The sequence below is a fragment of the Halichoerus grypus genome, chromosome 8 (genome assembly GCF_964656455.1).
Source record: "Halichoerus grypus chromosome 8, mHalGry1.hap1.1, whole genome shotgun sequence".
NCBI classification, from domain to species: Eukaryota; Metazoa; Chordata; class Mammalia; order Carnivora; family Phocidae; genus Halichoerus; species Halichoerus grypus.
Window position 1 is genome coordinate 121,774,726 of NC_135719.1, and position 23,384 is coordinate 121,798,109.

Here is a 23,384-nt window from a genome sequence, read left to right on the forward strand (position 1 = left end):
GTGATTTACACAGGTATAATCAGTTATACTCTTATTATTTTGTTTACTTTTCTATAAGTGATATTTATTTTATAATGTAGTTGAAAGAAAATGAGCTTTGCTGAAAAAAATTGGAAAAATACTTGAAGCAAATATGACAAAAAGTATCTTTATGTCTCAAGTTCATGCTTAAATAAATGGAAAATAAGCAAAGTGCAAAATTTTATAAAATATGTTGCCCTTTGTATAAGAGGAGAAATGAGAAAATATCTATTCCTTTGTAGAAAAGAAATCTAGTAAAGGTAAACTAGAAAGTAACTGGTTATTTTGGGGGAGTAGGAATGAGGTGGAAAAGACAGAAGAAATGAATGGGGGTGAGGAGGAAGGGGTGTGGTACTGAGAATCTTTTTTGGAGAGCTCTGACATTTAGAGCCACGTTAGTATTTCACACACCTCAAAACAATACTACAACAAAGCAGAAAGAGTCAGTAAGATGAAGTGGAAAACTAAACTGGAATTAAAAACAGAACCAAATGTAATGAACCATTTAGTAAGTGAGTAGTATAACCACAATGAAGAGGAAAAAAAATTAATCCAAATAATTTTTAAACATAGTATATGAATTATATATATATAATCCTTGAGCTAAAGACAAAAAGAACCCTAAGCAAACAGGTTTCTTTTTTGTAGTATAGGTTAGTAATTCTAAAACTTTGTTATTCTAGGATTAAGCAAATAAATAACATTACAGAGAACAGAAACCAGAATTCTCATCAATGTGGAAGAGTGTTACAAATATGGAAGAGAACCCAGTGGTCATGGACTACAATTGACAGTATCAATGTGAACTGATGGCTTTTTATACACACAATAGACAGATATCGATCGATGTGTGTGGATGTACTGCATATTCATTCACCCACGTATGTACGTATCTATTTCTTAATTGTCAAGTGAGAAGGCCTAGAAGCAGTGACACCCCCGTAGCAAATGAGCACATATAGCACACACATCTTGGGTTTCCAAATGCATTTTCCACCAAAAGGTACCAGGGATCCTTACAGAAATGGCTGACTCCAAGGTTTGGATAAGTCTGAAATACGTTACTGTGCTAACACGTAAAGAAAATGCTCAATAAATGACAGGGTCATTTCAAAAGGACCCAGGAATCAGCTTGAAGGGACCCCCATTGGCCCAAACTGAGACAATGTGAGCATCAACGTAAATAATGATAGTAAAGAAATATAATTTGTTGAATACATTAAGAATCCAGGAGTCCACAAGTCCACAATGATATAAATAAGCAGAGAAGAAAGGAAAGCTATTCTTTATAACAACAACAACAAAACAATAAATATAGAAGAACTGATGGAATTAGAAAATGGACACTGGGCAACCATCATAGGAATAAATGATTCAGAGAAAAATGATCTATGGATGCTAACCACTGGGTAAAAGGTTGAGGAATAATAGGATATTTACAGAGCCTTACACTATTCCCCCCCCAAGATACTTATAAATTACAAAAGGAAAAATAGTAACTTTACAGTGGAGTAACCTAACAAATACTACTTACCCAAGTGATCAAAGTTAACATCACCAGAAATGGGGCAAATTGACAGCATGTGCCTCCATAAGCACCTTTTCATGGTATTCCTGACAAAAGTGCGTGAAGTGAATTTAATCATGAAAATATATCATACAAACCCAAATTGAAAGACAGTCAACAAAATAACTGGCCTAAACCCTTTAAATATCAAGTCATGAAAAATAAGGAAGATTAAAGAATTGTTCCAGACCAAAGCAGACTAAACACACAGGGCAACTAAATCCAATGCATAATTCAAGATATTCTTTTGCTGTGAATTTATTATTTTGCTGTAATTTCTTGGCACCACTGGCAAGATCTAAATAAGATCTACAGATTAGATAGTAGTATCATGCCAGCTTAATTTTGATAATTGTACTGTGGCTATGTAAGTGAATGTCCTTGATTTTAGGATATGCAACACATTCTCAATCTGAAATTAAAGGTATAAGTATGTGTATTATATATATATATACACAGAGAAAGAGAGAGAAAGCAATTGACAGTAAGCGTTAGAAGTAAGACACTAAAGAACAAGTATGGAAAAATGTTAATATATGAGGAATTTGGGCAAAAGGTATACATGTAGGAATTTTTTATACTATTCCTGCAAATTTTCTATAAGCTTGAAATTATGTCAAAATAAAAAGCTAAAAATCTTACCATACAAAAAATCAGACATTTCATAAAAGCAAAATCAAAGATGAGAAATTATTCAACCCCTTAAAACATTTTTTTTTTGCTACTTAACTGGCACTAAAACCAAAAATGACAGTGGTATCCAGATTCTGGAGAAGTTGGTACTTTCATACTTTACTGTTTGAATAACTGGATCCAAACCTTTTGAGAAAAACAACTTGACAATACGAACTTAGAGTTAAAAAAAAGAGAGACAAATTCCAGTGATTCTACTGGTGGGACTCTAGCCTGAAGAAAAAAACACGAAAGAAAAACCATTATACACAAATGTAATCACTACAGCCTTAAGTAGAATACAGGGAGAGTTTAAAGAAAACAGAATCACTCATGGGAATTATTCAGTCACTAAAATAGTCTATAAAAACTAAGTAAACATGGAGAAGTACTTACAAAAGACACAGTAATATGATAAAAGTAAAACTGCACGAAGAGAATAATTACAAGCTACAGTTTTAAAAATAACTATGCACAAAGAAACTTCACAGCACTGTTACAGTATTTGTAGGAGATTTTTCCCTTTTCTTTATCTTTCAAATTATAACTTTATTATTTTAATACTGAGAAATACACAAAAGAAAATGAGCTTAGTTACTACTTTCACATTAATCCTTTATGTTTACAAGGTGCACCTGGAAACATTTCAGCGAGAGAAATAAGGGAAAAAAGTCATGAGAAAGTGATTTACACAAATACCTTTATTTTGTTTTTAGATGTATATAGCAGTATACATTTGAGTAAGGAGGCTGCTCAAGTCCAATAGGGGAAAGGTTACAAAACATACATAAAAAATATTCATATCAAAAGCATGAGGATCCATACAACCTTTTTTTAAAGAACAAGCACATTCATACAAATGGAAGGGTTGTGACAAAGAATTTTAAAGTTCAAGAGCCTGTCACAATAATGAGGTATCAATAATGGGCAAGAGGAGTCTTGCAAGCTTCTCTCCTATCCATTGCTCACTGAAGTCTCATTCGTTTTTCCGGGGGGCCTTTGGTGCTCACTATCTGTTGGACGTTCTTTGTGGTCTCCTTCTCCTCAGATTTTACAGTTTCTGGTATAGGTTCTGCCTCTTTCTTTGTCTGGTCCACTAGACGTCAAAAGTAGGTATTTTTTTGGACGGAGAGGAAGGCAGAGGGATGAGATCAATTTAGACAACAGTAATGTGAATAGTTTAGGCTCAAGTTCATTTAGAACTGCCTATCTCAAGTTCTAAATTTAGCTGTTTTATCAGGCAGATATATAAGAACCTATTTACAAACCTAAAAACCCGATAACCCAGGCAAATTTGTGATCATAGACAAAAACACATGTCATTTAAATAAGACGATATGCATAAACAAGATACATAGGTCTCCCAGGCTGAACAGATACTTCAATACCTATTTTCAATGATGAAACAGAACACCTTTTTTCACACTGAGATTTGAACTAAAAACAAGCTCAAACCACCTCGGCTTCTCCACCCCTCCTCAATACTTACTCTTCCCACTCCAATTAATCTTTTAAATACTCATATCAACTACCACAAAAGCACCATCTTTTGGCAGTTCAGCAGATCTCAAAAATTAGGAGTAACAAACTACCATGAGAGTCTAGGACAAAAGGACCACAGCTCATCTTATGTGCTATACCTGCTACTGAGTTAACCAGACTGGTTTTATTTCAAGTTTAATAAGAATATCAGGAACCATACCTGGGACAGGCTTTTCTCCAGACTTTTGCTATAATTTTTAAAAGGGGGGGGCAGGTGGGGAGGAGAAAACAGGGCAGGTTAGCAAAGTTTTCTTCTTCTTGACTTCATAATTCTTATTAAAATTACACCTTCATTCAAATTATACTAAAAATGACTCCATAAAGAGGAACCACTATTCACGTACCATAAAAAGTAAATTTATCATTTTCTACTTCTTATCCCCTTGTTCCAGAAAAGACACAAAACTAAAACTAGAACAAAAGAGTCAAACATAAACAATCCCCCCTTGAATATCTATCTACATAGCCCTCTGCCTCTGCACCCAGGCTATAATGCTTCACAAAAAGTAGCTAAGTAGAATCCAGTGGGAGAGAATAATGGAGTCTTTCAAGACTCCAGAGGCTTATTTGTTTAGGGGATATGAGCTTGAAGAAAGCAGAATAAAATACAGATGAACACTCCAACTTACAAAGATGGCAGGTATGGGAAGCAAAGAGGAAAAAGGTATTTTTCTATGAACATAAGTCTTCTGACGACAGTACTATTAATAATCAAATTACAGGGGTGCCTGGGTGGCTCGGTTGGTTAAGCATCTGCCATGGCTCAGGTCATGCCACCTGCTCAGCGGGGAGTCTGCTTCTCCTTCTGCCCAACCCACCAGCTCGTGCTCTCTCTCAAATAAATAAAATCTTAAAAAAAAAAAATTTTTTTTTTTTAAATCAAACTACAGTAAAAAAAAATGATGGGGACATCATGAGTCAGGAACAAGGTCAGATCCTCCATTCTGTATAGCAGTTCTTTTACTTGATTATGCTGTCATCTCCCTTTTCCTATTACCCACCTTAAATGCTTTAAAACAGTTTCCCCCTCCTCAAGGCTTACAACCCACCCTTCACTTGCAGCCAATAATTCTATATTCTACATTTTTAAAAAAAGAATGTCAACATCCCAAGTTCCCTCCCAGCTATCTCCTTCAAGCTTATTATTCCTTTTCCTATGAACACACACATACACACACACACACACACACGTAACTTTATAGACTTCCCCATCATCTCAAAAGAAAAATGTTCTCTTCATTTTTAAGGTTAATGTTTCCAGACATTTTCTGAATTTCTTTCTGAATTTACATGCCCTCCCTAAGCTTTCTCATCTATTCCTATGACTAAAGACTACAAAATTTCCTGATATCACATGTTCCAGATTCATGCTGACAACTGCCTACTAGCCCATTCCAACTGCAAGCTCTGGGAAGTTACACTTAATAAGACCAAAACTGAGCTCCACATTATTATCCAATGTGCAGAAAAGATTAACATAGCCAAAGGAATGTTGAAAAAGAAAACCAAAGCTGGTGGCATCACAATTCCAAACTTCAAGCTCTATTACAAAGCTGTAATCATCAAGACAGTATAGTGCTGACACAAAACAGACACATAGATAATGGAACAGAATACAGAACCCAGAAATGGACCCTCAGCTCTATGGTCAACTAATCTTTGACAAAGCAGGAAAGAATATCCAATGGAAAAGACAGTCTCTTAAACAAATGATGTTGGGAAACCTGGATAGCCACATGCAGAAGAATGAAACTGGACCACTTTCTTACACCATACACAAAAATAAACTCAAAATGGATGGAAGACTTAAATGTGAGACAGGAATCCATCAAAATCCTTGAGGAGAACACAGCAACCTCTTTGACCTAGGCTTCAACAAATGGTGTTGGGAAGACGGGGCAGCCACATGCAAAAGAATAAAACTAGACCACTATCTTACACCATACATAAAGATTAACTCAAAATGGATTAAAAACATGAACACGAGACCTGAAACCATAAAACTCTAGAAGAAAACATAGGCCATAAGCTCCTTGACATCAGTCTCGGAGATAATTTTTTGGATTTGACACCAAAAGCAAACACATCAAAACCAAAAATAAGTGGAACTACATCAAACTAAAAAGCTTCTGCACAGCAAAGGAAACCATCAACAAAATGAAGAGGCAGCCTACAGAATGGGAGAAAATATTTGCAAATCCTGTATCTGATAAGGGGTTAACATCCAAAATAAAGAACTCATACAACTCAAAAGCAAAATAAAACAAAAACCCCAAACAACCGAATTAAAAAATGGGCAGAGGAGGGACACCTGGGTGGCTCAGTCCGTTAAGCATCTGCCTTCGGCTCAGGTCATGATCCCAGGGTCCTGGGATCGAGTCCCACATCAGGCTCCCTGCTCAGGGGAGTCTGCTTCTCCCTCTGCCTGCCGCTCCCCCGCTTGTGCTCTCTCTCTGACAAATAAATAAATAAAATCTTTAAAAAAAAAAAAATGGGCAGAGGAACTGAGTATTTTTCCAAAGAAGACATACAATTGGCTAACAAGTACATTAAAAGGTGCTCAACATTCTAATCATCAGGGAAATGCAAAGCAAAACCAGAATGAGATATCCCTTCACACCTATCAGAATGACTATCATCAAAAAGACAAGAGATTACAAGTGTTGGCGAGGATGTGAAGAGGGAACCCTGATACATTGTTGGTAGGAATGTAAACTGGTACAGACAGTATGGAAAACAATACAGAGGGTTCCCAAAAAATTAAAAATAGAAATACATAATCCAGCAAGCCCACTTATGAGTATATATCCAAAAGAAATGAAAACAGGATATTGGAGATAACTGCATTCCCATGTTTACTGCAACATTACTCACAATAGCTAAGATATAGAAACAACCTACAATCTGTCAAAAGATGAATGGATAAAGAAAATGTGGTATGAAACTGAATATTATTCAGCCATCAGAAAGCAGGAAATACTGCCATTTGCAGAAAAAAAGATGAACCTTGACGGCATTATGCTAAGTGAAATAAGCCAGAAAGAGAAGCTGAAATAGTCTATGTATCACTTATATGTGGAATCTAAAAAGACCAAATTGATAAAGAGAGTGAAGTGATGGTTATCAGTGGCTTGAGTGGTTGGCAAGGGAAACGGGAAGATTTTGGTCAAAGGGTACAAACTTCCACTGATAACATGAGTAAGTTCTGGGGATCCAATTACAGTATGGTGGTTATAGTTACTACTGTATTATATACTCAGAAGTCGCTAAGAGTGAATCTTAAATGATCTCGCCACAAAAAAGAAATGGTAATTATGTGACATGATGGAGGTGTTAGCTAATGCTACAATGGTCATTTTGCAATATATGTAAGTGTATCAAGTCAATGCACTGTATACCTTAAACGTACATAATGCTATACACCAGTTATATCTCAATAAAGCTGAAGACAAAATAAAAAGTTTATTACTAAGTATTCTTTAATGCTATTGTTAATGGAATTGTTTTCTTAATTTCCTTCTCAGATAGTTCGTTAGTGTATAGAAATGCAACTGATTTTTGAGTGATTTTGCATCCTGCAACTTTAATGAATTTGTTGATTAGTTCTAACAGCTTTTTGGTGCAATCTTTAGGGTTTAGTATGTATAAGATCAAGTCAGGAATTATGTAAAGAGACAATTTTACTTCTTTTCCCATTTGAATGCCTTTTATTTCTTTTTCTTGCCTAAATTCTCTGGTAGAACTTCCAGTACTATGTTGAATAGAACTGTGCAAAGTGGGTATCCTTGTCTTGTTTCTGATCTTAAAGGAAAAACTCTGAGAATGTTAGCTGTGGGTTTATCACATATGGCCTTTACTATGTTGAGGCACATTCTTTTCTTACTGAGTTTGTTGAATGTTTTTATCATAAAACGGTGTTGAATTTTGTCACATGCTTATTCTGCATCTATTGAGATGATTGTATGATTTTTAACCTTTGTTCTGATAATGCAGTATACCATCAAGATTGATTTCAGTATATTGTACCATCCTTGCATTCCAGGGATAAATCCCACTTGATCATGGTGTATGATTCTCTTAACATGCCATTTAATTTGGTCTGCCAGTATTTCGTCGAGGATTCTTACATCTGTGTTCATCATGGATACTGAACGTAGTTTTCTTGTAGTGTCTTTGTTGTCTTTGGTATCAGATTAATGCTGCCCTCACACAATGAATTTGGAAATGTTCCCTTCCTCTTCAATTTTTGAAAGAGTTTGAGAAGGATTGGTGTTAATTCTCTTTAAATGTTTCGTAGAATTCACCTATGAAGTCCTCTGGTCCTAGACTTCTCTTTGTGGAGAGGTTTTGATTACTAATTTAATCTCCCTACTCATTTTTGGTCTGTTCAGATTTTCTGTTTCTTCATGCCTCAAAGTTAGTAGGTTGTACGTTTCTAGGAAATTCTTACACATTTTCCAATTTTTTTAAGGTTTTCCAATTTGTTGGCATATAATTCTTTATATACAGTATCTCTTTTTTTTAAGTTAAACTCATATATTTTTTTAAATTTTTTTATTAACATATAATGTATTATTTGTTTCAGGGGTACAGGTCTGTGATTCATTAGTCTTACACAATTCACAGCGCTCACCATAGCATATACCCTCCCCAATGTCCATCACCCAGCCACCCCATCCCTCCCATGTCCCTCCACTCCAGCAACCCTCAGTTTGTTTCCTGAGATTAAGAGTCTCTTATAAACGGTTTGTCTCCCTCTCTGGTTTCGTCTTGTTTCATTTTTCCCTCCCTTCCCCTATGATCCTGTCTTGTTTCTCAAATTCCTTATTATATATAGTCTCTTAATGATCCTTTGTTTCTGTCTCCTCTTTCATTTCTAATTTGATTTGAGTCTCCTCTGTTAGTCTAGTTAAAAGTTTGTCAATTTTATCTTTACAAAACACCAACTCTTAGTTTCATTTTTTTCTAGAGTTTTTCCTGTCTCTCTTTCATTTGTTTTTGCTCTTATCTTTTTCACTTCTTTCCTTTTGCTAACTTATATGTGAAAATTAAACAACACACTCCTGAACAACCAGTGGTTCAAAGAAGAAATCAAAAAGGAAATCAGAAATTATCTGAAAAGAAATAAAAATGAAAACATACCAAAATTTATGGGGTGCAACAAAAGCAGTACTAAGAGTAAAGTTTATAGTAATAAATGCCTACATTAAAAAGGAAGAAAGTTCTCAAATAAGCAATTAAGCTTACCGCTCAAGGAACTAGAAAAAGAACAACAAACTAAAGATTTCTGGTTTCCAGTGCTTGCTTCAGCAGCACAAATACTAAAGATTTCTGGTTTCCAAGAAATCTGTCCATTATTATCAGTATGTCCATTAATTAATATGAACATTAACATGTCCATTAATAGTCTTTCATATTTCTGGTTTTGTGTGTTCTGTTCCCATTTTCTACATCAGAACTGTCCAAAAGAAATATGTGAGCCACAAATGCAAGCTGGTAGTTACATCTTTTTACTCTGTACCCCACCCAAGTCTTTGAACCCAGTATGCATTTTATACTTACATCACAGCTCAGTTTACACGGGCTGTGTTTCAAATGTTCAACAGTCACATGTGCTTAATGGCTACTGTACTGTGCAGGTCTAGGTGTTCTTCCCCCACCCTCCCTCATACATACTATGTACTCGCTGAATGGTCAACCACAGCTAACCTCCTACACTACCATGGTTACCCATATCCCTACACACACTATAATTTACTTATTCAACAGACACTATTTTATCTTCAAATGGAATTCATGAGAGTTCTCTAAATTGACTTTCCTGTCCTACATTCCATTCTGTCCTCTGCTCCCTTCACCACCACATCACCATTCCAATAGCACGTAACTCTCACACAGTGAAGTCAGGGAAAGGGGAAGGGGAGCCCTGTTCTAAAGTCATCTCAAAGTGTGAAAAATCTCACCTAATCTAAAACAAATCTGAAAATTTTATCTCCCCATCAAGAAAAACAGTATACATGACATTGTGTGTACAAAGCCCTGTAGATGTCTCTGTGAACTGAGACTAACCAGGAGAATAACATATTCACATATTCCATCTCATACCTACTTCACTTCAAAAGTTCATTTAGTAGAATGGCAGGTGGATTTGTTATTGCTATTATGCTAAATAACATAAGAGAATTTATATAACTTAAGCATCAATATGATGTAACTCTATTTATTACTCCTCCATTTATTATGCCAAACCCTCTACTTCAACTGCTCTTTTTGTTACAAGTTTTTTGTTTCTTAAGTTTACTTATAATCTCTACACTCAACGTGGGGCTCGAACTCACTACACCAAGATCAAGAGTCATGCGCTCTACCAACTGAGCCAGCCAAGCGCCACTTGTTAACAAAAGTTTTAACTAGTCTATCATTTAAGGACTTCGATATCTACTACATCAGGATGAAAGGCAGCATACAGAATAAAAACAGCATGAGTTTCAGATTCTAGTTTAGTTACCATCTATGACACTTTCAGCAACTTTGGAATGAGAATGTTATGTATAAGCAGTCCTTAGTTTGTGAAGATTCAAAGAGAAAATAAACTTAAAAGCACAGAACAGTGTTAATTCCATTCCCTTTACCCACTATCTCTATTAAGTCTTTAAAAACCTTTCCTTTGATTCAGAGGCCCTTTTTTTTTCCACCGGAGACCATTTTTAACTAATGAGGAAAGTCACTATTTTTAGGTCACAACTGAAACAGTTCTCAATTAAAAATAAATAATTCAGGAAAAAGCATCAAATCAAATTAACCACATGTGTTCTCATTACCTGCACAAATTTGGGTGGAAATTTCTGTCTAAGGTCTAGGAGTAAAGCATCCACACGTTGTCTCTGAAAAATAGAGCTTGGTTCTTCTTTCCTTTTGGCTTTAGGTTTGACTTTATCTATTAAAATATGAAGTCCAAATCAAAACACTGCCTAATTAGTTTGGTGTCTTACATTTTACAAATCTTTGTCCACCACGAATATACTCAAACATCATTATTTTTAATGGCTACTATTCCAAAGATTATCCCCCAAAATAAATTAAACACAACATATAGAAACAAGTGTTCTTAACACTTCCCTCTTAAATGAAGTTAACATTTTAACATTTAAAAAGCTGATTAAGTTTTTTTTTTTTTTTAAAGATTTTATTTATTTATTTGAGAGAGAGAATGAGAGACAGAGAGCATGAGAGGGGGGAGGGTCAGAGGGAGAAGCAGACTCCCCGCTGAGCAGGGAGTCCGATGTGGGACTCGATACCGGGACTCCAGGATCATGACCTGAGCCGAAGGCAGTCACTTAACCAACTGAGCCACCCAGGCGCCCGCTGATTAAGTCTTTTAAAGATATTTCAGTTTTAGTATGTAAGCATAGATAGACATTAAGAATTTTAAGGCTAACATTTTCCATAATTACCTAAATCACAATCCAGATTATGGATTTGAAATTATCTTGTGTATATTTTAAGTGTATTAAATGGTCTTCCCACGAACCTAACAGGTACAAATGGAAATGCAAAGTTCACAAGCTCAAGTTATCATACTTGATTATGATTCACTGAAAAAAACAGACAAACCAAACAACAGCAGATCATAAAGACAAGAAAGAAAAGAACTTGCAAGAGAAATTCTGAAATTAATCACGTATGGAACTTTCCCCAGGAGGGAGTTGTATTGGGGGACTATCTATAAATGAAGAGTTCCAGGTAAGTTTTATTCCAAACATTTCATTAGGATGGGGGGGCAAATAGCTCTTGAGAGAATTGTATTCAACAGATGCAAACTTTCCTATGTCAAATGTTGCTGCCTGCACCTACTATTAAGAATAAATATAACTAGGGGCACCTGGGTGGCTCAAGTTGTTAAGCATCTGCCTTTGGCTCAGGTCATGATCCCAGGGTCCTGGGATCGAGCCCCGCATGGGGTTCCCTGCTCACTGGGAAGCCTGCTTCTCCCTCTCCCACTCACCCTGCTTGTGTTCCCTCTCTCGCTACATCTCTGTCAAATAAATAAATAAAATCTTTAAAAAATAAATAAATAACTATATCTGAAAGACCATTCATTCCACAGGTCTGAATTCTATTTAAAGGCTACTTTTCCCTCAGTAATTTATTCTGAGTTGCTATTTCCCAGAGAAGAAAATTCAGAATATAGGTATTTTGCCATAGACACATTTCCAGAGCACTTTTATTGTAAAATATGGTGCAGAACCATTAGGAGACTAGCAGCTATGGAAACTAAGGGGTCTCGCATCATAACAGGTAATAACATGGAAAGATCAGAAAACAGACTGGTCATCTGGAGACAGGGCTATAAAAGCATCTCCCCTACTCTGAAGATGGGAGATTCAGGTTCCAGATTTCAAGATGACTCAAAAGTTAGGTAAGCAGGATACATCATCATGACCCATTCCTCATCACTGATACCCTCTATATGTTCCAAGTATTTTAAAACCTTGAATCAACTTACCAAAGATTACCAGTTACCTACAGATTAAAATTTCTATCTGTTCCTATGGGAAAGCTTGTATTACCACATCTAGTTACATGAATCGCAGCTATGAAAATGTCATCATCCTATGAAGTCTTTCTATCTAAAACACACCTTGAAATCAATAGCTGTTTTCTTATAGAAAACAGCTTTATTCTCAGAATACCAAAAAGTGCTCTACCCACCTTGCTCTTCATGATCTTTGAAGTGCCACCAATACCCTTTGGAAGGATGGTATCTACAGTATGACAGAGCTTCATCAAAAGCTGATTGAATGCCATGCACTGCAGTAAGCTTGTAAAAAGAAAACAAATTCTGAATTTCTCATTAGATCAACTAAAATCTCCAAAGTAAATACCCACAATATTACATATGCAAAGAAAGTAATTTTGTTTTGTTTTTTTCAGAACTTGAATCACTATAGAGCTGGGGCTGTGATATATACTTTTAACATGAACTTGGCCCATAGAAAGCCATGTTTAAGACATTCTAGTAGTCAACACTTCATGCCAACATACACAAGGGAGAGAAACTTCTGTTTGATTCTTGGAAACAAGGTAGCTCGATTGAAAGTTTTCTTTAGGGCGCCTGGGTGGCTCAGTCGTTAAGCGTCTGCCTTCGGCTCAGGTCATGATCCCGGTCCTGGGATCGAGTCCCACATCGGGCTCCCTGCTCGGCGGGAAGCCTGCTTCTCCCTCTCCCACTCCCCCTGCTTGTGTTTCTGCTCTCGCTATCTCTCTGTCAAATAAATAAAATCTTTAAAAAAAAAAAAAAAAGTTTTCTTTAGTGTTTCAAGAACGTGAAATACTTACCACCCTAGAGTTTATAACTGACCCCAAGTCTGGCGCTTGATAGATCACTCCAGCAATGATATAGTAATCAGCCAGTGGGATAACTAAAGCAGTGAAAATAAAAACATTCATGAATATAGCTATGCACACAAACTGCTAAATAGATTTCCATAAAAAGAACAACTAAAATTTGATATTTTCTCATATTAAAGCTTAAGACAGGATTTGGCAATTCCTATTTTTGTAAATAAATTTATACTGGAAAACAACCATACTCATTTATTTACATTATTATCTAAGGCTGCTATGACACTATCTGAATAGCTGTTACAGACACCCTGAGGCCCAGAAAGCCTAAAATATTTACTCTCTGAACCATCACAGAAACAGTTTGCCAACTAGAGCAATGCTTCTCAAATTGGAATGTGCATCTGAATCACCTAAATATCTTGTTAAAGTCAGATTCTTACTCAATAGGGACAGTGCATTTCTAACAAGTTCCCAAGTGATCCAGTGCTGCTATTAGTCACCTACACTTTGGGGAGTAAGACCTCAGAGCGAGAGATTTAGGGCCTAGGGTGAAGATATCAGATGCACTGAACTTGCCAATGTGTCCCATTCCTGGGTCCTAAAGAATAAAACAGCTGCTAGTGAAGCTGGTACCACCTCATGTCACTTCCATACCTTGAACCCTCTAATCATGGAAATCTTGTTCCTGGTCTTACCTTTGTTCTAAGGTTCTTTTTTTCCACTGGGCAGGGACTCTAGATCATTAGATTTTGAAATTAAATGTGGATTCTTAACTCTGGAACCACAACTTCTTTAGCAAGTCATTGTCTGAAATCATTATCAGGGTGAAGGTTTTTCCTAAATGTCTTGATGAGGTTATCTAATGAGGAGATGTAGCTGGTCATCTCTGGAATAGTAACTAGCTCTCTGATTCAAAGTCAAATCTGAATTCTATACTCTTCGGTGTGATTTCTAAAGCAAGTTTATGTTTGGTAATATAAGCCAGATAAGTATTTTGGGTGAATGTGTCAATGAGGATTTTCAATTGATCCTCTATGAATTTGGTGCAACTGCATCTACCATGTATGTTTTTAAAATAATTAGACTCAGTGGACTGAGAGAAGTTGTTACTTAGGATGCTTGAGGTTCCCAACAACTATCCTCACAGAAGAGGTGGCTTCAATGTAGTGAGTTACTTTGTTAGTGCCTGGAGAGTTGTCCTTGAGCATGCTGGAAGACTTCTGGTGTCTAAGCATGTGACTAGTGGAACTTGGCTTTTGAAATATTTCCTAAGTGGTAAATTTATACCTGCTGAACTAGTGTGCCTAGACATTTCTAAAAATAATACTATTATAGTGGAAACCTCATTTCCTTCTGAGAGTTTGGAATTTTGGCAGGCAGAGGATGTCCACAGAAAAAAATTCTGGACTCTGAGTATCAAAAGGACTTCCCTAAGCAGACATACTACATATGTAGTGGGGGGGGGGGGGGGCGCTGCTGGAGGAAGGATGTACTTGGTGCAGCCCCTTGTAGAAGGGAAAGCAAAGGCAGCTTACACATGGATTCTTATAGATCCCACTTGACATGGCTTTTTCCCTTACTTATCTGTCTGTGGATCCTTACTGTGCTGCCATAACAAATCTTAGGTATAACTAACATACCCATATGCTGAGTCTGCTGAGTCCTCTTAGCAAAGCACTGAACATGTATGTGGTCTTGGGGAATCCCAAAAACAGAACCCAATCCAAAAAAGTAAGAACGTGGAGCTCAGAAAGTTAAGCAAATCATAGTATTTTAAGAAGAAAATTATGCCTGAAGTTTACATTTTTACCTTGGGTAGGGGACTGCCGCTGTTGCTTCCGAATGATAAAAAGAATGGGCTCTTGAGCATGTAAAAGGATGTATTCCACTCCAACCATTTGACTGCAAACAGAACACAGACATCCAGAGATCTATAAATGCCCTACAAACAATTGTGTAGAACAGTCAGATTATTATATAAAAGTAGAGCAACTCTGTAAATCAAATTAAAACTGCTTATGTTTGATATTAAAAACTGGCTGTCCAATAAAACTGGCTATTTTCCCAGGTAGGTAGAATATAAAGTAAGATTTGATTTTTAAACAACTCTACAAAAATCCACAATAAACTTAAATCTGAGTATTTTGTCATGAAAGTACACTGAAGAGTGTACATTTCAAAAAAGACAATCAAAATACTGTAATACTTCCTGAGATGTATAAATATATGTAAAATCTAGAAATATATAGTACATGAAGACCATCCACGTCTTGACCATGTATTTCAACTATATATTCTACTCAACAAGAAAATGTCCAAAACCTTATCCTTGCCTCCGACAAATTTTGACCTGACAGATTGTTTAAAAGCAACAATAAGTTGTCTTAATAGTTGTAAATATTTGCCTCCTAAAGCTATTTAAAATACCTCAGAAATTTAATTTCAAGAACCCCTCTCTGATGTTTAGCTGACAAATGAAAAACCGTATTACACAACTGTTTCAGAAACTTTTGTAATAGCAGTAAGTTCTTAATTATTTAGCATCCGAAGTCTGAAGAACCTTACTTTGCAACTGTCAAGCTAAAATTTTGTCATACGAAGAAAAATCTCCTATAAGCCAGACTACGGTTTAAGGTATTAAATTTAATGTTAAAGAGACAATTAAGTATGGTCACTTAGTGGAGAACAACTGCATTGCTAAGATCACTAATTGGATCTGCATCTAAGCCTCACAGCTATATTTTAACTGGATAGTAATATACGAAATTATACAGAAAAGCCTTCCTAGGTTTTAAGTGACTACTGGTAATTCCTTTGCATGTCAAATTTGTACAACCCCCCCCTCCAAAAAAAACTCCAGTTCTTCCAAAACTTCTACTCTGTACTTCACTATCCATAGCTTGAGAGAATCATTCATTTCAAAACCTCTAATTGGCAAAGATGTGACCTTCTTACAATAACTTACTTTAAGTGTTCTAATGTTAGCCTCTGCATTTTGACCACCTCATTATTACATGTTCTATCGTAAAAAGGATTACTTCTTTCTGAAAAGTAATCCAGGACACTTCCACTGTTCAAAATGGGGATCCAGGAACTGTCAACCCAAGAGATTCCCAGCAGATTATCTACAGGAAAGAAACAAAATGATAAAGGATGAGAAAAAAGAAAAAAAGCCAATCCAACATTTATGTTGCATCTAATGCAGGAGGCACTACGAATATAAGAATTGCATGGATCCTAACCTATACTCTCACAGAAGAGGTAAGTGTGCAAGAAAGCAATGACAAGATGACATGATAAGTGTTATAACAAAGGTATGAATAAATGTGTTACCAGAGCACAGTGGAAGGAGAATACCTTACCTGAGGGAACAGGAATGATTTTTCACAGGGTGAGGAGGAGGTGGGAAATGCACCCCAAAGAAAACACATTCACATCCGCCAGTTTGAGACCTCCCAATTACAGACAGAAATAAGTTAGGAAGCTATTATATAGAGATAATGATGCAAAAGTTATGAAGCAGGTGAGAAGCAGAATGCCCTTAATTACAGCCACACAATTTCACATTTTGGAACAGAATTAACTCTTTAATATTTCAAAATGCAAAAAGAAAAAAAAAGACATAGTAAATAGAACTAGACAGCTTTATTAATGAGCTTTTGTTGGCTACTGACAGCAGTAATGTTCCATAACACTGACAGTACTAAGTCCCATTAGCTGTAAGTTATGAATATCAAAATGCCTATTAATACTAGTTGAAAAAGGAAGAACTGAAAACTTCAACCTCTCCTAAACTGTAATTGCTTCTGGCACCTTTGAAGAAGTCAGACCTACTCCAAGGCAACAAGCAGTTTTAACGGAAATTAATCAAATGAGAAAAAGTAATTTTATAAAGGTAAAATGTGCTGTGTATGTTGTAAAATAAAGGAAAAAACAGATGAAGTACGTGAATGATCAAATAATGAATACAGACCATTAAGATGGTTCATCATAAATACATCATGCCATAACCAAATATCTAACACGCCAGGAAATTATGTTTTCAGAAAAAGACAAATTTTTTTTAATGAAAAGCAACTAAGGATAATCATTACTCTCAGCTTTAAACACTAGAGTCCAGTTATTAAAGTAGTTTTCTTCTAAGCAACTTTCCTACACATTTTTTTTATTTCCTTAGGAATAATTATATAAAAGCATTTGTGGGGTGCCTGGGTGTTTCAGTCGGTTAAGCGTCTGCCTTCAGCTCAGGTCATGATCCTGGGGTCCTGGGATCGAGTCCTGCACAGGGCTCCCTGCTCCACAAGGAGCCTGCTTCTCCCTCTGTCCTCTGCCACTCCCCCTGCTTGTGCTCTCTCTCTCTCTCTGTCAAATAAATGAATAAAAGCATTCGACAATTATAGGTTTGTTTCTCACATAATGGTAACTATGTCTATATGGTGTCATAAATTACTGATAATAAACTGTTACAATATTACAGATCATTTCAGCATAGGTAGAAGAATAATCCGCAGAAACAAATAAATATGTAATTATAGATTCTACCTACCAACAATTATGGAGAGTCAACAGTTATGGGCATGAGGTGATGAGGACCTGGTGGAAGGCAATGGCAATGCACAGGAAGATAAGGACGAAATTGACATTTTTAGGGAGAAAACAGACAGTTTCCTGAATGATCAATTATAAAGTCAGAGAACTTAGGAACCAATAACTCATTTAGTAAAGAAATGATAATGATTTTGGCTTGGATATATTGAGTTTATTTTTTTTTTTAACGATTTTTAAAAATTTATTTATTTGCCAGAGAGCAAGAGAGAATACAAGCCGGGGGGCGGGGGGGAGCAGCAGGCAGAGGGAGAAGCAGGCTTCCCGCTGAGCAGGGAGCCGGATGCAGGACTCGATCCCACCTGGGATCATGACCTGAACCAAAGGCAGACGCTTAACTGACTGAGCCACCCAGGTGTCCCTGGATATACTGAGTTTAAATACGGAATCAGACTCTTCGGAATTTAGAAGGAATCGTAAATGTCTTCTGCTCCAAGTGACTGTTTGGTGCATTTTCCCTATAATTTTCTTCACCAAGCTGTATTCTGATCAGCAGTCATATTTCCCCCATTTTCTAAACTAATCAAAGATGAAAAATCAAGCAAGTATGGCCTATGAGACTAATACAAACGCAAAAAATATTATTCACCACTTCTGAACACTGTGCCAGGCACTATTTTAACCACTTTACCACACAATACCTCAAGAAGGTTGGTACTATATAGATACTATATAGTATCTATGTGCTAGATTGTATATGTGAAATGCTTTTAGCACATTGGAATAACCCAGGAAATGTTAATTATGAAGATGTTGGTGGCAGTGCCAGTAATCAATTTATTTTAAAATTACAATGACCAACTTTATTTCTGGCTTAATCAAGGCTCTTCTAGTTTCTTCTCCCCCCACCTCCAGTTTATGCCTTTTTAAAAAAATAGAGATCTCTTTCATTCTCAAAAAGGTGTGAGTTTAGCAGATAATTTAGTCATACTAAGTTGAACTCCTTTCAAATGTCAGTATCTCTACAAAGCCTTTCTCTACTTTGCAAGACAGAAATAATGGCTTCTTTCTCTATGGTCTCACAGCATTTTTTATACTTTTATTAATACTCATCATATTTTAACCCAGAAATACAAATGTGTTCCCATTAAATTTGACTTTTTAGACAACTGGGGCTGTGTCTTACTCATTAGGAACTTGCACAGGACCAGATTTAAAATAGTCACCAAATGTATATTAATTTATGATTGAGGGCCAAGGACAAGTTACTCTACCGGACACAGATTTACACATACTCCAGAATCCAAGGATGTTCAGTTACAAAATGGTTAACTGAGATTACGAGGGTGGTATGTGGCTGAGAAATAAATTATTATCTGTCCCATTTGGGGACTACGTGATCACGGCCCCATTAAGAAAATATACTACTAAGTCAAGCAGAATCCAACCACTTCTTACCACCTCCACCGTTACCACCCTAGTCCCAGCTACCTCCAAATTTCCTTGCGTTACAGGAATGACCTCTAATTGGTCTCCCTAATCCCACCCTTACCCTCCGACACTGTTCTTAGCAGCCAAGTGATCCTTACAAACAGTAAGTCAGATTATGTTCATCCCCTTTGGTCAAAACCCTCCTGTGGCTCTCCATTTTACTCGTGGAAAAGCCAAAGACCTTACACCATGGCTTTGCAATCCCTACATGATCAAGTCACCAATTATCTCTCTGACCTCATCTCCTTCCCAACTCCTCTCTCACTCTGCTTCAGCCACACTGACCTTTTCTTCTAACGCACCAGACACGGCCCCACCTTAAAGCCTTTGCAATGACTGTAACAAATCTAAGTAAAACATTGTGAAAGGTAAATATCTGAAAACACTCAGATGGACTAAATATTTCTTTTTTATTCAGTAGCAAGGGAACATGTTGACATAGCCTAAGTACAGCTTTCTATCAGCAAGTAATGAAATTAGGCACTTGAAACTCTCACACTGAAAAACAAACATATAAAAACACTGTACAGAAATGCTGAAGATCACTGGACATTCTGAGTAAATATACATGAGAACATATTTCTATTAAGTGCGCAAGACTCCAATTTAGTTAATACAGAAAAAGGCATCTCAGGGGCGCCTGGGTGGCTCAGTCGTTAAGAGTCTGCCTTCAGCTCAGGTCATGATCCCAGAGTCCTGGGATAGAGCCCCTCATCGGGCTCCCTGCTCAGCGGGGCGTCTGTTTCTCCCACTGCCCCTCCTTCCACTCATTCTCTCAATCTCTCTCTCTCAGATAAATAAATAAAATCTTAAAAAAAAGGGGGGGGCATCTCAAAACCCTTCCCTTTAATAATCAGGTATAAACAAACAAAAATAACCCTAGTAAAAACGATTAGGAACTATAAGCCCTTTTTCTTTAAACTGCTGGGGGTCTCGAGAGGTCTTGTATCTAGGTACAAAAATTCACACTTCCTTTAAGGAAAAGTATACAAAGTTTCAAACGGAAATACATACAGGTTGAGAGTTTCGTACAAGTGCAAGAAGTTTTGTGGGAGCCATCACCACAACAGTAAAAAATATATTCATGGGCGCTCTCTCAGTCTCATAAATTTTTCTCACTCTCATAAATGGTTACTTCCAACCTGGAGGAACCTGGACAGTTTGGAACTAAGTTCTCACGCTTCAAGCTGTATTTTAACTGCCCTTCGTTCACCCTTTGGCATCCCAGAGCACAATTCCTAGGCTTTTTTTTTTTTTTTCCAATTTCACTGAAAAAGATGTGTGTACGTGTGCTGAAAAGAGAATGTATGGCCTAACTGGTACGGAGATCAAGTAGCTAAAAATTGTGCCACTGATTCAACAAATACCTGAGTACCTTTACAATTCAGCTGTGAAAAAGGACCGATCCCTGCCCTCAGTAATTGTTGGGTGTTCGATGGAAGGTATCAGACTCAAAAATAAAACTTACAAAAGAAAATCTTAGGGATTCATGCCCAAGGACGCGCGGGGCGCAGGGTCAGGAATAAGGCAGCTCCCACGCGCAGTCCAATGAGAAGAACCAAATCACGTCATCCCCCCCCCTCCCGCCCAAAGGTCGTCCCTTCACCCGGATAGAACAGCCCCCGTCTTGCTGTAGAGATGCGTGTGTCTGCAACAATACTGCAGGTCTGAGGGCTCGAAGCCCAGAGCTTCTTCCAACTCTTCGTTTTGAAGCTTATAAGAGACCCCTAAGGAGCCGGGGAAAACGATTTTTCGCCAGATTAGGGAGCCTTGGGGTGTCCACAGAAACCATTCATAAGCGCTTGGGAGTCATCACAAAAGAACCTGAATCTTGCCTCCGCGAGCTACCAACCCCAAACCAGGCCCCAGCCAATCAGGAAACAAAGGGTAATAGCGCAAATTACCTCGGATATCGACCGCCGCCATAATTCCAAAAGCGCTCACAGGTTCTCCTTCCGGCGTGCCGTAAACGTAACAACTCCGACGACGGAAGTGGCCCGCTGCGGACCGCAGGGCCGGTCAGGAACGTAAGGAGGGTAGGAGACTGCGCAGCCTGGGGAGAGGCCTGGGAAGAGGAGGTGGGGAGGAGCGGGGCGTGGAGGAGGGGGCGGGGCCGGGTGGAGGAGGGAGCGGAGAGGAGCGGGGCGGGGCGGGAAGGCGGGGCTGGGAAAGAGAGGGGCGGGGCGGGGCGAGGCGGGGCTGGAAGGTGAACGGGAAGCGAGGAGGTGAGGGCGGAGGCTGCGAGGTGGGAGAGGGGCAGGGCGGGAAGGAGGGAGCTGGGCAGGGAGGTGGAGGGAAAGAGGCAGGGAGTAAGCACTACGAGTAAAAAAAAATTTGGAGACTTTGAGGGAAAAGAGACTGAGCGGAGTCCTGTCCCCCTCCCATCACTGAGAGATTCGAAAATTGGACCTTGATCTTTTGCGATCGTTAAAAAAAAAAAAAAGCATTCTGATTACGCAGAGTTGCGGGGGAGCATCTTCAATTTTAAAAGCTCCCTCAGGTGTATCCAAAGGGCTGTTAGATTTAGGAGCTACTCTGTTCTGTTTTTCATCCTGCCTCAAGTATGGGACGCTACAGAACTAAGCAGAAACAATTTGAGAGTCATTAGCTTTTAAGTGACTAAACCCATTAAAAGTCTAAACCCATTAAAGAAAGTGTTAGATGCCTCTGAGACAAAAATTTCACAAGACAGGAAATGTTTCTGAAGATATTAATAAGATTAAAAGAAAGGGAATACCTCTGGGTCCCTGATTAAAGATTTAGTGTCTGCATTCCAGGTAATCTGGGGTAGGAAGCAAGCCCACAGAGGGAATAATTCTGTGGTATGGGGAAGCCATAGAAAGCCTCAGAAAGATTCTCAAACTCCAGTGTGGCCCCATAAAAGCAAAATGATGAGGGTATCTACCAAGCAAGATACTGATACCGAGAAGAGAACCTCCAAATCTGAAGGAGCCCTGTGTACAAGGATGAGGTGTAGGTGCCTACATCTTCTGCAAAACTTAGATATTATGAGGGTTCCCCCAGAATTTAACCACAACCCAGGAGCAAAGGGGGAGGACCATGAATTTACTGTGATTTTTCACCTCATCTACTGGAAATTCAAGTTTTAAAAATCTAAGTGGAATAAAAATATACTGTGTTGCTTTGTCACATTTCAAATTTTTTAAAGATTTTATTTATTTATTTGATAGAGACACAGCAAGAAAGGGAACACAAGCAGGGTGAGTGGGAGAGGGAGAAGCAGGCCTCCCGCTGAGCAGGGTGCCCGATAGGGGGCTAGATGCCAGGACCCAGGGATCATGACCTGAGCTGAAGGCAGACACTTAACGACTGAGCCACCCAGGCGCCCCACATTTCAATTTTTAACTGGGATTTTATACCTGAGGTGGTATGTGTCCCAACAGAAGTATGCACATGCACAGAGCCGAGTTTTAAAAGGACTGATCTTTTTTCCAGAAGGCAATTTTCAAGAGGGACTGGTGGGGGGCTTGGTGGAGAGGACATTCCAAAAAGGGGGGACATCATGTCCAACAAACAGAAGTGTGAAACATTAAGCTTTTTGTTTTGTTGGTTTTGTTTTCTTGAATTTTTATTAGGAGAGGAGATTGGGAAAAAGAACACCAGAACATGGATCTGCAGATAATAAAACACATGATAATCATGGTAAGCCAGACCTGAGAGTTCAGCCTTTATCTTGTAGACAGTGGGAGAAATGCAAATGGGTTTCCATTTTAGAATACTCAAGGAGTATGAGTTGGAGGCATTTATAAGACTCAAAGCAGAGAGTCCATTTAGGAGATAGTTGCAAACTAAATGATGTCTACACTCACACAAAGGCAGTGGTAGCTGAGGGAAGAGAAAGGATTACAGATATTTAGGAGATAGAGTGGGAAGGGAATTAGTGACTAACAGATGAGCATGATGAGGGAGAGAGAGAGAAGAGAAAAATGATTTCCAAGATAATGATTTATAAGACTAGATGCCATTAATCAGATTAGGAATGACAAGTAGCAAGTGAGTAGGTGAAAAAAGGGATAATGATTTATTTTTTAACATGTCCATATCAATGTTGTACATGACGTCTCTGCAAGACATTCTGTACACTAGGGTTTCTCAGCCTTTGCACTGTTGACATTTTGGGCCAGATAATTCTTTGCTGGATGTATGGAGAGCTGTCCTGTGCCTTGTAGGATGTTTA

The 23,384-nt window shown here is 37.9% G+C and overlaps 1 protein-coding gene and 1 long non-coding RNA gene across 4 annotated transcripts in view; one reads left to right on the forward strand and one right to left on the reverse strand.

Annotated features, from left to right (window-relative positions):
* Nucleotides 1–2,943: 2,943 nt before the first annotated feature.
* MED6 (mediator complex subunit 6) lies at nucleotides 2,944–21,194 on the reverse strand. Of its 3 annotated transcripts, XM_036107271.2 has the most exons (8): nucleotides 21,091–21,194; nucleotides 16,116–16,275; nucleotides 14,961–15,052; nucleotides 13,142–13,224; nucleotides 12,515–12,623; nucleotides 10,624–10,739; nucleotides 3,963–3,990; nucleotides 2,944–3,356 (listed from the first exon to the last, which is right to left on the reverse strand). In XM_036107271.2, exons 1-8 carry the CDS (start codon nucleotides 21,110–21,112, stop codon nucleotides 3,226–3,228), a joined length of 741 nt encoding a protein of 246 aa, XP_035963164.2. In that variant the 5' UTR covers nucleotides 21,113–21,194; the 3' UTR covers nucleotides 2,944–3,225. The 3 variants fall into 3 exon arrangements, with proteins under 3 accessions (XP_035963164.2, XP_077909981.1, XP_077909980.1); XM_078053855.1 differs by lacking the exon at nucleotides 10,624–10,739; XM_078053854.1 differs by lacking the exon at nucleotides 3,963–3,990.
* Nucleotides 21,087–23,384, forward strand: part of LOC118545172 (uncharacterized) — a 36,406-nt gene continuing 34,108 nt past the window's right edge. Inside the window, exons 1-2 of the long non-coding RNA XR_013440765.1 lie at nucleotides 21,087–21,213; nucleotides 22,783–22,849. This is a non-coding gene — a long non-coding RNA (uncharacterized LOC118545172). The remainder of the gene's footprint in view (nucleotides 21,214–22,782; nucleotides 22,850–23,384) is intronic.